The 15,839-nt window shown below is 45.4% G+C and overlaps 1 protein-coding gene across 4 annotated transcripts in view; it reads left to right on the top strand.

Annotated features, from left to right (window-relative positions):
- LOC138246438 (zinc finger protein RFP-like) overlaps positions 1-15,839 on the top strand; it is a 175,730-nt gene that overhangs the window by 121,376 nt on the left and 38,515 nt on the right. For all 4 annotated transcript variants that reach the window (XM_069201053.1, XM_069201052.1, XM_069201051.1 and 1 more), the window contains one exon: positions 11,614-11,738. In XM_069201053.1, coding sequence (XP_069057154.1) covers positions 11,614-11,738 — 125 coding nt within the window. The remainder of the gene's footprint in view (positions 1-11,613; positions 11,739-15,839) is intronic.

The raw sequence follows: 15,839 nt of genomic DNA, 5'->3' as shown, positions 1-15,839 counted from the left end.
GTCTTTGTCCTGGATCTCAGGGACTGTTTGCAGGGTGGTTCTCCCTCTGCAGGGGGTGGGGTGCTGGTGTGTTGGTCCTGTGGCAGTGCCTTCTGTCCACTAGCGCCGGCGGAGGTGGTGGGCAGTTCATCGTCCAGGCTAGTGTCTGGGGCCCCTTGTTTTGCCACAGTGTCTCTCCTGGTGTTGGGTACTTCCTTCAGCACCACTACGATGGTGCCCGGGGTGGAATTGTTGGCTCTGATTTCCTCCCTGAAGCCCAAATACTGTTCCTCCTGCAGGCGCTGGGTCTCCTGAAACTTGGCCAGTACCGTTGCCATCGTCTCCTGGGAGTGGTGATAGGCTCCCATGATGTTGGAGAGGGCCTTGTGGAGAGTGGGTTCCCTTGGCCTGTCCTCCCCCTGTCGCACAGCAGCCCTCCTAGTTCCCCTGTGTTCCTGGGCCTCCGTCCCCTGGACCGTGTGCCCACTACCACTGCCCCCAGGTCCCTGTTGTTGTTGGGGTGGTGGGTTAGCCAGGGTTCCCTGTAGTGGTCGACACACTGCCGATTGACGTGTCCTGGGGGCAGAGGTATTGGCCCGCTGGGTGGGTGCTGTGCTGATGTTTCCAGAGGGGGGAAGCTCTGTAGTGGCCTGTGACTGTGTGATGGGAATCGACTGTCCCGAGGTCCCCGATGGGCCGGGCTGGTCATCTAGATCCAGTTGGACAGAGCTGCTGTCATCACTGTGGGCCTCTTCTGTTGGTGGTGTGGACATGTGTGGACCCTCCTGTCCGGTGACGTTGGGTAGAGGCCCTGCAGGGGTATAAAAGGATGTTCATTACATCTGTGTGTGCCATGGTGTGCAATGGGTGGGTGACCGTGAACCCCAGTGCTTTCATTCCTGTGTGGGACCTTGTGTGATGATGGTTTAGGGGTGTGTATAGGTTTGTGCAGTGGGCATGCTTTGGTGATGGGTGTCCATACTTTGGTGTTGCACGCAGGATTTGGTGTTGGGATGTGTGGTTTGTGATGTTGGGACATTTGTGAGGAGTTGGAGTGATGGGGGTGAGGGTGAGGGTGGGGGCATGTGATGGCATGCAGGTAGGGTGGGGGATGTAATAGTTAAGATTTGACTTACCAGAGTCCATTCCTCCATCTACTCCTGCGAGGCCCTCAGGTTGCAGAATTGCCAAGACCTGCTCCTCCCATGTTGTTAGTTCTGGGGGAGAAGGTGGGGGTCCGCCGCCAGTCCGCTGAACCGCAAGGTGGTGTCTTGAGACCACGGAACGCACCTTCCCCGTAGGTCATTCCACCTCTTCCTAATGTCATCCCGATTTCTTGGGTGCTGTCCCACTGCGTTGACCCTGTCCACTATTCTTCGCCATAGCTCCATCTTCCGTGCAATGGAGGTGTGCTGCACCTGTGATCCGAATAGCTGTGGCTCTACCCGGACGATTTCCTCCACCATGACCCTGAGCTCATCCTCCGAGAACCTGGGGGGTCTTTGCCGTGCCATGGGGTGGTGTGGGTGATGTGTGGGGTGGTGTGTGTGGTGATAGGTGTACTGATATGTAGTGGGGTGTTGTGTGAGGTGCGTGGAAGTTATGTGGGTGATGGTGTTGTGTGCCTGTGGATGCTAGTATTGTTGATGGTGGTGTCTCTCTGTGTGCTTCTTTCTCAATTGTGGTCGTAGGGGTTTGTGGGTGATGTGGGTGTGTGTTTTATATTGTATTGGGTGTGTGGGAGAGGTGTGTGTATGTGTATCAGGTGTGTGTATTTTGAATTGTCCACTGTGGCTGTGTTTTGTATGTGTGTGTGTATTTTGAGCGCGGCTGTGTGTACCGCCAATGGAATACCGCGGTTGAAAGACCGCCACTTGGATTCATGTGTTGTGATAGTGTGGGCGTGTTTCTGTTGGCGTGAAGGTGGAGGTTTTATTTTCGCCAGTTTATCACTGACCTTTGGTGTGGCGGACTTGTGTGGGTGTCTGAATTTTGGCAGATTCCGTGCTGTGGGTCATAATAGCTGTGACGGATTTCCACGGGCGCTGCTGTGTTTTGGCGGTCTTCTGCACGGCGGTAAGCGCCTTTTACCGCCAATGTTGTAATGAGGGCCATAATGTTCAAGTTATTATGAGTAAATATAACAGTTCTTTAGTCATGTAGCCTGGTGGCAGAACAACCTGCACTAATACCTGGCTTTAGACTGTTTATGGCAAATTTCACAGCTTGATACACTCAGGACAAGATATACTAAACTTCACACAAGTTAGTGCTACATGAAAATCTGCAGTGCCTCATTGCATGAATGGGAGCCAATGGTGAAGTGCCATAGTTATCAAGAGTCACACACCAATGAAGTCATGAGCTACGTTCATGCTAAAAAATACATATTTTTGTCCTGCTGAGCATTATTCTACAACACTAAGGCATGCCTGCGATACATTTTGTGGGATTTGTGGTCAAGGTACGCAATCCACTGACAACCATTATTCCTGATAGAGCAAATGTTGTGAGAGATTAACATAACTTTATAAGCCACTGCGGGACTGGCCTAAGCTTATCTATATGGGAAACAATATGAGTGGAAGTGCACTGGAAGGTTTGTGTGCCCACCTGGGCAATTAAATCTGTAGATGAATCTACAGCTGAATACATTCCATAGCACTGTATACTCTTGAAGAATGTTGTGGCTGTTTTCACAGTGTCTGGATCAATGTCAACTGTATGCCAGACTGGCAAATGCCATCTGCAAGCACTTTGTTAGTCTGGCCTTCATATTAAGGAAAAAATCCTTTGAACAGTATGGCTGGTGCAGACACTGAACACAATTGTTATTTTATTACTTTGCCCATCTGAGCAATTGCCATTGAACTCTGCCTTTGGTTAGTAACAGACATGAGAGTGAGAGGGAGGGAGGAGGGGAACGAGAGACAGAGGGAGAGAGAGAGCAAAAGAGACTGGCTCTCTCTCAGCATTAGACTCAGCATGTCCACTCACCCTCTCTCCCATGATCAGTAAAACAAGTACTTTGCTCTAGAAACAGTAAATCAATTGTCAATAGATTGGAGAGTGAAAGGCAGCAGAAGAAGCAACAAGAACATTCCCCTCTTTCAAGTAAGCAAGTATCATGCATTGCACATTGCTGCACACATACTAGATCCTACAAAAGAACATACCACAAGGTGCCATGTTGAGCTTTAGTCAATACCAAGAGCTGTGCAGGTAACAGGAAGTGTCCCCCTACCTACTGACTTTAATGTATGTCCTTTGCTGCTGTAAAGAATCCTGAGTGGTCAGATGAAATAGGAAAAGACAGAGAAGCTCCTGAACATGTATCCACCATTGCCCAAAGGTGCTTGCAGATATCACTACCCAACTGCAGTCAGCAAAATGTAGTCATAGAAAGAGAAGGTTCAGAAAATGGAAGCAGTAATGTAAGGTCCTAGATGGAATGAAGGGACTGAAAGTTGCTTGATGCTAATTTTTGGAACTTTGGTGCTACCTCCCTTACCTCCTAAAATTTAATCTAGAAATTTAGGGGGGTGCCAGCAGGACACTGAACATGGTGGACGCACCACTAGGCTAATAATCCGTTCATAGCTGCTACCGCCCTGGAGCGAATGACCTTCATAAAGCACAGTTTGGCAGCATATGTGGGTGCCTGCTACCCTGACATTCCTGGCTGCCAGGGCCTGATCTCAAAAGGCAGAGCCCGAAGGGGCAGAAAAATGAGTGGGCCTCATGGACTGCATGATGACCGGATGGCAACCCCCTCGTGTGTGTAGCTGCTAAGGAGATACCAGCGGATCCAAGGGGTGAGAGGTGCATTGCCTCAGAGGTGATGTTTCCAGACTCAAACTTCAAGGCTGCTGTCCCTAAGCCACCTGGCGCACCACTGGCGGAGTCTTGGACCTTGCACCTGCTGTGCATGCTAGTGGCACTGTTGAGTGATTCTGTCCCGGCTAGGGTCCCCAGCAGTAACCAGCTGGCCCTGGCCCAGAGTGGCGGGTCCTGTGAGACCCGAATCATGTCTGCACTGCCCAGACCTCAGATTAGAAAAGCAGGAAATGACTGGACCTGTGAGGATGTCAAAGACGATGGACACGCATAACCTACCAAAGTGAGTCCTGTGCTGGGTCCTGGTGTACACACACCCTTTATACGGTGCTACCAAAGGTCCCCAACTATTGTCCTTGGAGGTGGCCACTAATTTCCCCCACCTATAGCCTGAAGGGCTTGCGGTGAGCTGCTTGATCGCCGGAGGGGGCCAGCGTGAAGGGCAGCAAGGATTTTGGGGAAGTAGGTTAGCAGACCTTGCCTTAATTAGCCCTGCACTGCTCATGCTTATTGGGACCACTGGGAATTTCTGACACTACAGCTGACGTGCATTGGCCCAGCCTAGTGTGCTCCCTCCGGGGGAACGTGGCTCATCCTCCCTGCCCGAGATGGTGAACACTAGTGGGATCGCCCCTAGAGAAGAGTGTTGTATGGGGCGGTGATAGATATGAGATCCTATTTGGTTGGCCACATTCGGTGACACATTTGAGTTGTGTGACATGGGGAGCTACTACCACAAAGAAACAGGTGCCCTTGTCCCACCCAGGGTAAGTCGTGGGGTCCAACACATCATTCTGATAACACACCGCCCTCTGACAGCTGCAGCAGAGACAGACCCACTGAGGGTGTGGGTCAGCTGATGGCTTTGGGAGACCCACAAGTGATTTCCACCCTATTCGCCCCCTGATCTGACAGCACTGGGTGCCCCAATGGACCAGCTCCCTCTTCGGACGTGCTCTGCTCTGTCCTCATTGCACACAATATATGGCAAGGTACAAGCCTACTAAATCTGCATCCCAACAGAAAATAGATATGTTTGCCAAGCATGCACCCCTGGCAGAGGATGCAGGTGTGGCATGAGACAACACTTTACAGACTGAGGGGCTCCAGATATCCACCATATTGCAAGTGATCAGAGGCTTCTAAAATACTTTGGAGGGCAAAATGGGAGCAGTCAAAGTGGAACTTTCTGTGCTCCAGCAAGAACTATGGAACAGAACACAGGCAATAGAGGTGGAGGTAGGATCCACAAAATGGAGGATGCAGTCAAATCACTCAAACCCCCCATCATGACCCTTCAAAGTCTGGTGGGGCAGTTGGAACCTGAATGGAAGATGCACAGGGCAGGTCAATATGCAACAACCTGCACATTGTGCGAATTGCCAAGGGCGCAGAGGGGAATTTGCTCACTTCCTTCATTTCAGATGTGCTGAAAAGTTGGGTGCCTGCTGCGGAAGTCTCAGATTGCTTCACTGTTGAGAGAGGGCACTGTGCGCTGACCGCCAAGTCCCCAGTAGGTAACCCTTCATGCCCTTTCATAGTCCGAGTCCGAGTACTATGTGGATCACCATGCCGTACTGCAGGAAGCACGCATTGTTGGTTCATTGACTTGTCAGTCCATCCCAGTGATGATCCAGGACTATACTCCTAAGGTCCAACAGCTTTGAAACTGAAACTTAGGGTCATGAGTATCACCTACATGCTCCTCTTCTTGGTCCACCTGAAAGTCATTTTCAAAGTTATGATACTCCAGAGACAGTTTGGGACTAGATAGAGAAACACTCCAACCTACATGCCGGGGGGTTTCCATCCAGGGGTGAGAGAACTGGTAGGGCAGTGGTCGGGAGCACAGCACTGGGGTCCCCCAGGTAAATGGCTCATGACCCTCAAATGATGCCAGCAACACCAGGAATAGAGAGCACAATCTCTTTGGCACAAGAGGTCCCTTAGACAGCATGATGCTTCTACATTGACCAAGGGCTCACCAACACACACCACTTCTACAGAGAGTCTTCTGGCTCCTTCAGACCTCACTTAGAGACAAATAGACTTAGACATTGTCAGCCACCCTACAACACGCTTACAAGGACATGCAGCAACCACATGCAGCCTCCTACAGTACCATGCCACACTTCACTCATTCTTTACTCAGGGAGTTTTACACTAATTTTGTTGGGAGGCCTGGCCTCTCTGGGCTTTGAGGAAGGTATTTGCTCAAGAGAGAAGATTCACATCTCAGGTATCACAGTGTGCTCCTGTACCTAGTTTCACAATGACAGGTGCGTCTAATTTATGAAGAATGGGAAGGAAGTTAAGGTTGGGGGAGGGTGTTAAGAGTTTTTTTTCCTCTACCAGTTGGTATTGCATGTCATAGATACACATGTGACACTTGAGATGGTCCCAGTGCAACTATCGATTACACAGTGCTATGTCAGACCAGAACATATGGGCATGGTGCATGCATATACAGGGATCTCCGGGTAGATTGTAAGTCCTCTCATGGAACATAAATGGTATACTTGACAAGATAAAATGCAGAGCAGTGTTCAAAGTGGCCCATCCTTTTGGAACCAACATTTTCATGCTCCAGGAAACCCACCTCATGGGCAATTACTGTCTATTTGTAGCCCAACTGGGCTTCTCACATTTAAATTTGTGGTCATTCCAAACACCTCCCTGACACTTCCTCACACTGGAAATTGTAAGAACTTTTCTCCAGCTATCGTCTGGAGTAACTCACCCTCTTGGCCAGAAAGGAGAATTCATCACTCTCATATTTGCTGGAGGGTGTAGAGGAAAGGCTTTCCCCACTCAATAATAAAAAAAGGATGCATTTGCATAAAGACTCCATTGCTCCTACGTTTACTTCTCCACTATGTAGACTGCAGCACACATTGCACGGGACCTAGAGAGAGGAATCACCTGGAATTCACAGCAGCACACTTGGAAACATACCCCTGGGGCAGCTCCAAACATAACACTGGGAACGTTGGTCAATACCAGAAGGTAGTACTTCTAGATGTATTACTTTTTTCAACATGTGGTTTAAAACTTTACATGTTCTGGCAATGAAAAGCTCACAAATGTGTTTTTCACTACTGTAATGCCTACGTCTCCCATTAGATACTCTTTGGATTTCCTTATTACATTTAATAGGTCATAATGGTGACTGTGAAATTGTAATGTAAAACTGTCTTCAATTAAAAAGTTGATTTTGAGACACAATTCTGAAAATGCCATTTTTAGAAAGTTGCCATTGTTTTGGCCTAACTATTCAGTGCGTGTAGCCTGTTTCCTTGGAAGCATGACTATTTATATTTGGCCTTTGTGTTTCCCACCCACACCACCATACAATAGGGGGTCTGGGTTTTTAGCAGGAGAGCAGAGCTGTCTTTTGTCACATTTGCATTTTAAATACACTGTCTCAGTTCACAAGCACAGAACTTCACACTATCCTAATATGACTTTGAGCAGCTTGTGACCAGAACAGGGGAGCAAGAAATTCAAAAGACCTCTTTGAGGAGGGTAAACTCCAGAAGCTCCTCCCATTTCAAAGCTAGTACCAGATTAAAAAAATGGGAGCCCCGGACCTACTTTTTAGATCTATCAATCAGTCAATCAGCATCTGTATAGTGCAACACTGTCACGCCTAGGGGGCAGTGGGTGCTGTGAGTGCAACTTCTCTGTCGAAGAGTTTGCCCACAGTCCTTTGGACAGTAGAATTGTTACGGGGGAGCTGGCAGAGAATGTGCGCAGATCATGTCTGGACCTCTGTAAGACTAGGACTGCCCTGCTGCCTTATTACATGAGGAAGGAGTACTGGACCTGTCCCTTGAACTCTGAACCACTAGAATGAATCCAACAGCTACCTGACTGATGTACTGTTCTTAGCTGCAGAGTCATAACAAGCTCCAGAGACCTGCCATGCTTCTGCCCATTTGGAGAGATTCAACTTGACCTGCCAGTGTTTTCAGCTGTCCTATGCTGGAGTGAGTTCCCGCCTAGATCCTAAACCCCTGGCTGACATCAGAGTGTACTCCTTCTGGCCCAACTGTGGGTTTCCTCAGAACTGACACAGTATGACACAATTCAATGAAAAGCCTAGCATCACAGCCCTCGTAGATCCTCATCAGAACCAATGCAGGTCAAGGCAACCAGACGTATGGACTTGCATTGCACCATTCTCAGCTCCTCACTGGAACCAATGTAGTGAGACCAAATATTCCACATTACCGATATAATGTACCATTCTCAGTGGAACTAACCTGGTCTCTATACCCGGCCTACACTCCATTGTGGTCAGCCTAAAGTTGTGACTTTTGTCCCTGTCTGGCCTAACCAGAATGGTGCTTTTGCTTTTAGCTGCTTTACTTACCTTAAATCTTTAAAATTGCATTTCTCTGTCTATTCTATTAAATGGATTTTCTGTTGTTTGGTGTCAAATAATTCATTTAAATTTTACTCTGTTTTTCTGAATTGGTGTGGTATTTTCGCGTGTGTTGTTTCACTTTATTACTGTTTGTGTGCTGCACAACTACTTATACATTGCTTCTGAGTCAAGTCTGACGGCTTTTGTGCCAAGCTACCAGAGGGTTAAGCATAGGTTAATTTTGTGACTTTTGTGGTTCACTCTGACAAGGATTGTGGCTGTTGATTGAGAAGAGTTCAGACCTTCCTCAACCAACAGCCTGATTCTCACGTCTGCCTACAACCTGATACATCTATACCCTACTAGTTATGCCCCTAGCAATACCTTAATACCTCTACTGTTGTATATAGCTTAATGACACTTTTCCACATGTACGGTGTAACAACTACTTTTGCCCAAGTTATTTCTACATTCTTGTTTTCATGTGCTTTTGTTATATCTTGCCCCCCCCCTTGGGTGTTTCTTACAGTTGACAAAAGATATATTTTTTTCCAATACAGACTAAGGGCCTCATTACAAATCTGGTGGTCCCACCAACTTGTGTTGATGATCGGACCACCACACTCTAGGCGGTCTGACTTCTACATTATGACTCTGGGAGTCAGACCGCCAGGGGGCAGTCGTCATCGCCGGAAACATGGTACCTGACGGGCTGATGGCATTCAAAGGTTTGCTAAGCCATGGCGGCGCGGAACTCAGCACCACCATGCTGATTACAACGCCACTTACCACCAGCCTTTCCATGGCAGTTGCACTGCCATTGAAAGACTGGTGGTAAGCCAGTGCTGCGGCTCAATGGGAGTTTTCAAATTTCTGAACACGACTACAACTCAACCCGTTGGACAGAACCACACCAAATTTAGCAGAAAGCTAGCTCTTGGTCCAGAAAGTGTGCTTTTTGTGGTTTGGTGCAAATCCTTGAAGTAGTTTGGGAGTAATGTAAGGCCAAAAAAATGTAGATATATAGGGATGCAGATCCTCCGCGGATCCAACTGTCCCTCTGCTGATATCTGATTGTCTGCCAACCCTTCTACAAGGAAGTGTTGGCAGCCATCAAAAAATAAAGTAAAAGGACAGAAAAGGGGCTAGGGAAGAGTCACCCTGACCCCTTAGCTCTGGTACTGGGGTTCCTGAGGGACCCCATCAGAGCTAAAGAGAATTTTAAAAAAAGAAAATCTCAGAAAAATCTGTGGATCCGCAGATTTTCCTGAGATTTCTTTTTATTAAAAAAGGACATTTTCCTGCCCTTTTCTTTTTATTAGCCCGTGGGTGGGCCAGGTCCCGAGGGCATTGTGGAGTTTAATAAGGAGGGTAGTGCTCATGTCGCCCCTCCTAGGGCTTCCATTAGCCCTAGGGGCTGCAGGGGGCTGCCACCCCGCCAGGGTGATGAGTAATTGGAATGCAGGGGGAGTGTGGTTCTTTTACAAAGTATTGTGTTTTCTCTGTTAGTACTTCTACCAATCTGCATTCCTCTCTCCTTCCACTACCATGTAGGCTTTTTTCATGCTCCTTGCGTGTCATGTTATATATTTAAACATGGGCCCAAATTTAAGAGGGTCTAGGGAGTTAAAAATTTAAAAGCTATTGCCCCTACCCTGCGCCGTGGTGCACTGTATATTAAATATGGTGCACACATAGTGGCAGTAGGGGGGCGCTAAGGGGAGCAGCAAAAGTGGCTCTGCATTGGATGCAGGGCCATATTTCTTAAATCAGGCCCATTTTATCCCAGCTTTTAGACGATATTTTTGAATACATAATTTTGCAATTTATTGAGTGTAGTGTTTTGGTTTTTTTGGCGCTCAATATTTTGACCTCCATATTTTGGTAGGTTGATATTTTTGAGGTTGATACTATGGACTACAATCGTATGAACAGCTGAGTGCTTCCAAATAGCTACCCGTTTGTGCTGTTATCTGTACAGAGATTCAGGGGCATATTTATACTCCATTTGCACCAAATTTGTGTCATTTTTTTTACACAAATTTGGCGCAAGACTAACTTCATATTTATATTTTGACGTTAGACACGTCTAACGTCAAAATATTGGAGTTTGCACCATTTTTTAGATGCACCATCGTCAATGAGGTGCAAGGTTGCGTTCACATCTAAAAAATGGTGCTAGCCCCATAGCCCCATATTTATCCCCGTGCTAATATGACACACTGGTGGGAGGAGGGGCTAATTAATGGTTTGAAGCTGGCTGTGCATCATTATTTAATGCCTGGGTCATACCAGGCATTAGGGGACCTGTGGACCCATTTCCATGGTGAAACACCATGGAATGGGTCCACAGGTGCCCACCTGAAGCCCCTGGAATACCCCTACCCACATCGGGGGCCCAACTTGGGGACCCCTGCATGGCACAGGGTGCAATGGCCATGCCTAGGGGACCATGGTCCCCTTTGCTTGCCATTGAGGTGGTGGGCACCTAAGACAGGAGTCATGTGGTATGAATGGTTTTGTGTCTGAAAATAATGCTAGGCTAGGCATTTTTTTTTGCCTCTAACCAGTCTAATGTAATTTTTTGTTGCAAAACCCTCTTTTCCCATACCGCCACCCCCATCCGGCTAACGTCATTTTTTATTTTACGATAGCCCACCCTGTGCGCCAGCTTGCGGCGTTCCATAAATTTGGCACCAGGCTGGCGCTCTGAAACGACGCAAGCCAGCGCTATACTTTTTGTTTGCTCAGATTTGAGTCAAAAAGTATAAATATGGGCCTCAGTATTTCTTCTGTTGTCAAAAGGCTTAGTGAAAAAGAATAAAAATGTTTGAATCATCATTGGTTTTTTAAATGGTTGCAACTTCTCAGGTTCAGATAAGGACCCTTCTGATATGTGAAAATAATAAGTCAAAGTTCGAGTGTAAACACAGCACCAGTTTTGGTGTGGAATAGGTTAACAGTTTTTGGTTTCCAGTTGAATAATTTCTAGGTGCTTTTACATGAATAACTTAAACCTTACAGTGTGCCGTCATTGGAGCTATAGTATCAGGCTTCTGCATTTTGAAATTATGACCTTAATTAATGTTTGCAAAGACTTTTTGGTCTCACTATCATTGTTAGCAGAGGAGAGTTTCTTTCTGGGTAAAGTTGACAATTCTGGATGGAATAAAAGCATTAAACTGAGGCAACACAAGTGTTAGGTATGAGCATAATGCAAAATTACCCCATTTGCTCTACCACTGTTGGGAAATTACTTTTTTGTTAATTGCATTCTCTTCCCATTTTTAAGGTACACAATATGTGAACATTAGCACATAATAAATGGTTTACATATTGTTAATTAGTTTTCAGAGTTCTAACTTTCAGAATTCAACCAGCATTGGCGTCCTTTCATACGTAATAATTTTGTATTGATCTTATTCTAGGGAGGTGATCTATGATTACCCAAATACTGAAAGGAAATTGCCAGAGAAGAAAAGCAGGTTCTTGAATATGATTCAGAAGAAATTATTCCCAATGCGAAAGAAAGATAAACCATCTAGAGCTCAAGGTAAAACAGACTCCTTATTCGAGGTCATATTTACATGTGTCTAAGAACTGACAAATTATCATCCCCAATCTTAAGCATATATGTGCCCTTTTTCATAGCCTGAGTAACTTTATCGAGCTCAGTGAGTGAACATGTTTCATACACGTTTTTGTGGAACACCATGAGTTATGACCCTTGATTTATTTTGAAAAAGGTTCCATACTAACTACTGATATTTTTTACTTATGTATCCACAGCTCATATTCCCAAAGAAGATGATTACTATAGCAATAGCACTGGACTAGGTGTAAGTCAGAATTATGAGTGTAAAACTACTATCCTAATTCAGAAAGGTTGACTTAGTACTCATAAATGTATGTATTTCCCATATAGTATTCCCATTTGCAAGGAGTTAGCGTTGCAGGCCAGAAATTCTTTGCAATTTTGCTATTCCAAACACAACCACAACCTCATAAATTTGACACCTTTCAACCTGCAAAAATGTTGGAGATTTATTACCATCAAAGGTGGGAGTAAATCACTTCCCAGGGTAAGAAGGACTAGGGAATATCCATTTGGGAAGATTTTTTTTCACTTTGGAGCACATATTCCGATTTTCTCCCCCTGCAAGAACTAAAATAAATAAATTCACAGGAACATGGCTGGAAAACTGTGACTGAAGAAAGTAAGGGCCCAATTTATGTCTTGACGGACTGGGTTACTCTTTCACAAATGTGACGGATATCCCGCCCACGTAGGTTCTCTTATATCCTGTAGTAATTTTAATGTGGCGGACGGAGTAACCGTCACATTTGTGACAGAGTAACCCATCCGCCAAGATATAAATCAGACCCTAAATCGGTATTGAAGCAAGTTTTTAAAACCTTTGGTGCACATGTACACATTTCATCATGAAAGAGCCCTTCAGCACACACAATCCGAAGAAAAAAGTAATCAAGCTGAACAGTAGTATGCCAGCTCTAAGGAAAACTTGTTTATAGTGTCACTGAACACATTAAAATACCTTCCTAGGATAATTTGACTTCTGTTTAATTCCCAGACCATTCATTATGTTTATTTCTTTTCCCTGTTAGGCACTGCTCACTAACGGCAGAATGATACACAATTGTCTTACAGAGCCACAGCTGTGTTTAAAGATTTGCCTTCCTTGATCCGATCCAGTCATTGTGACACATGTATGGATGGGAGGCAATGTTAAAGTCCAACACAGCTCCCACCATAGATGCAGGTTGCAGGTTAGTGATATAATAGCTGGAAAGGTGTGGGATACCTGTTCCAGGAAACTCTGGGTTACGGCTAAAAATAAAAGCGTGGACTGAGATTAAGGGTCAACAAAATTGAGGTCCATAGATTACCCTTCAGTTTGAAAACACTTTTCGGGGCCAAAAGCTATTGAAAGTAACAGAAAGGGTGCTGAATCTGCCTTTACTTTCATTGTCAGAAATGCTAGAGATCCTTTGTTTCAAGACCAGAATAATTCATGACCCACTATTAAGGTAGACGAGTATACTTTTGTCCTTACAAAGAGCAGGCCAGTTCTTCTGGCCTCTGTCCCTTCTAGAGGGATGTAAGAATTGCATTTGCCTTTGGTGAATTATTAGACATTTTACATTAATGGAAGATTGCTTTCATATCACATCTGGAGCACGAAGCATACTAACCAAGGATACACACAGCATGCCTCCTAAAATAGTAATCTCTTAAATCCAGTTTGCAGCTTAATCTCTAAATGATATCTGGGGGGTGACAGCAAAAGAATAACTACTGCACAATAACCTTAGTGTAGCACATCAGGACCACACCTGTCAGGTCACGTATATGATGCACACACCCTTGAAATTGAAGGTGCTTTTTTAGAGGCTAGTATTGGGCACAAATAGAGGTCTGAAATGACTGACAACCCAGTAGCAGGCAGACTGCTTGTTTGTTTTGAACTGACTGGAACCAAAGTAGCAAATATTTGGAGAGGCCTAAATAAAGATCGAGCACAGTCTAAATGAGAACCGAAAAGTTTGAAAACATCAGTTGTTTTCGCTCTAATGGAATGGTACCACACACTGAATCCAAAACAGGTTGTGCTTGTTAATGAAATGATGAGTAGGCTGGTTTATTGAATGTTATTTAGGGGTGAACGGACTATGTGGGATCATCTGATTGGAACAGTGCTTCCCCAATCAAAGTACATTCTTTCTTAAACACTTGCCAAGGGAACAGGGACAGAAAAGCCTGGATAGGAAGGAGGTGTTATGACCAATGCAACTGTTGACCAGGTCAGGTACTGTGACGGCGCACTCACTTCGAATTAATACTCCTAGACTCCTGTGGGACTCTCTCTCCAGGACAGGGCTGGTGGCACAAGTTCCCTTCTTCTCACTACGGTCTACTATGGAGTAGACCTGTTGGACAGCCTGGAAAGAAGGCGCACTATACACTCCACTTGTGACAGGACGTGTGGCAGTACCTACAGAAGTGAGCACTGTGGACTCTGGCATCTGCACTCAGTTACATTGCAAAAGGCTGAATGTCTAGGTAGCAGGATAGTGCAGGTGAAGAGTGTAATCTGCCATACCCATTGCAACTGGAGAGGAGGGGTCCAGCATATTACAAGCTAAGGGGCATATTTACAAGACCCTTGCGCATCTTGCGGCAGAATAGTGTCATTTGTTTTATGCTGATGTGGCATTATGGAGGAATTTTCTTTGCACCATATGTACAACGTGGCACAAAACACGCATTGTGCCACTTTATAAACCATTGTGCCACATTATGACTTCGCCAGACATAATGTATGCAAGGCGGCGTTTCCCAGTTAGGAGGCCCCAAAAAATGTTGCAGTGAAATTTAAAAGCATTCACTGTGCCATTATTAGCGTCATTTTTAACTCCTGTCTAAGGCAGGTGTTAAAATTATGCTTCCATTGTTTTCTATGGGCCTCCCTTGACTTTGCAAAATTAGCGGCATTTTGGTGCTACTTCTGCAAAAAACACAATAGCTCTATAGGAGCTTTAATCGACTCATAGAATCTTGCAGATAACATAAATCAACGAGGTTTGAAGGGATTGACACACTGGATATGAATGTTCCAGGTAGGTAATTTGCACCTGGAATTTATAGGAGGCCCCTTAGAAGGTGTTCCAAGCTGGTGTTTGCACTGTAATTTAGTATACATATTGTTTTATCACACAGAAGTTAATGACACATCTATTAAAGTACTCCTACTATCTAAAATAAAACAACTGGCTAGACATTCCTTTAATGACTGTTATTGTAGTATGTTTGTCTGCTTTGTCTTGCTATTCTGAAAGTTTTTTTTTTATGTGAACTCGTGGGTGAGAAGTTGTTTTGGATATGAATGATTTGTATGTTGAATTCAGATCAAAACCAATGAATTAATAATATTGCACTTGAAACGTGTCTGCTGAAGCATTTAGAAATGTGTTAATGTGTTTTATTTTTACAACATTATTATTTGAAACACCACTTAATTAAAATTGATGTTGTTTCTTCAATCAAGGCCCCCATCATGATTTCGCTACCGACAGTTTATGCAGTCTTCACAGATACAGAAAACTGTGATATAACTAGTTATTGCCCCTCTAACAAAGAAACTTTGGACCATATTTATACTTTTCGACGCACAATTGCGCCAACGCAGTTGTGCGTCCAAAAATTTAACGCTGGCTAACGCCATTCTGAAGCGCCATGCGGGCGCCGTATTTATTCAATGACGTTAGCCGGCGTTAGCCGGCGGAGCTGCCTGGTGTGCGTAAAAAAAAATGACTTACACCAGGCAGCGCCGGCGTAGGGGAATATGGAGCTTGGGCGTAAAAAAATGGGGCAAGTCAGGCTGAGGCAAAATTTTCGCCTCAACCCGATTTGCGCCGTTTTTTTGACTCCCAACCCCCATTGAAATTACTCCTGTCTTAGCAAAGACAGGAGTCATGCCCCCTTGCCCAATGGCCATGCCCAGGGGACTTGTGTCCCCTGGGCATGGCCATTGGGCATAGTGGCATGTAGGGGGGCACAAATCAGGCCCCCCTATGCCACAAAAAAAATAATAATAATAATACTTACCTGAACTTACCTTAAGTTCCCTGGGAT

The sequence above is a fragment of the Pleurodeles waltl genome, chromosome 7, assembly GCF_031143425.1.
Source record: "Pleurodeles waltl isolate 20211129_DDA chromosome 7, aPleWal1.hap1.20221129, whole genome shotgun sequence".
In the NCBI taxonomy this organism is placed as follows: domain Eukaryota; kingdom Metazoa; phylum Chordata; class Amphibia; order Caudata; family Salamandridae; genus Pleurodeles; species Pleurodeles waltl.
The sequence above is the reverse complement of the archived record's forward strand: the minus strand, read 5'-3'. Positions and strand labels throughout refer to the sequence as shown.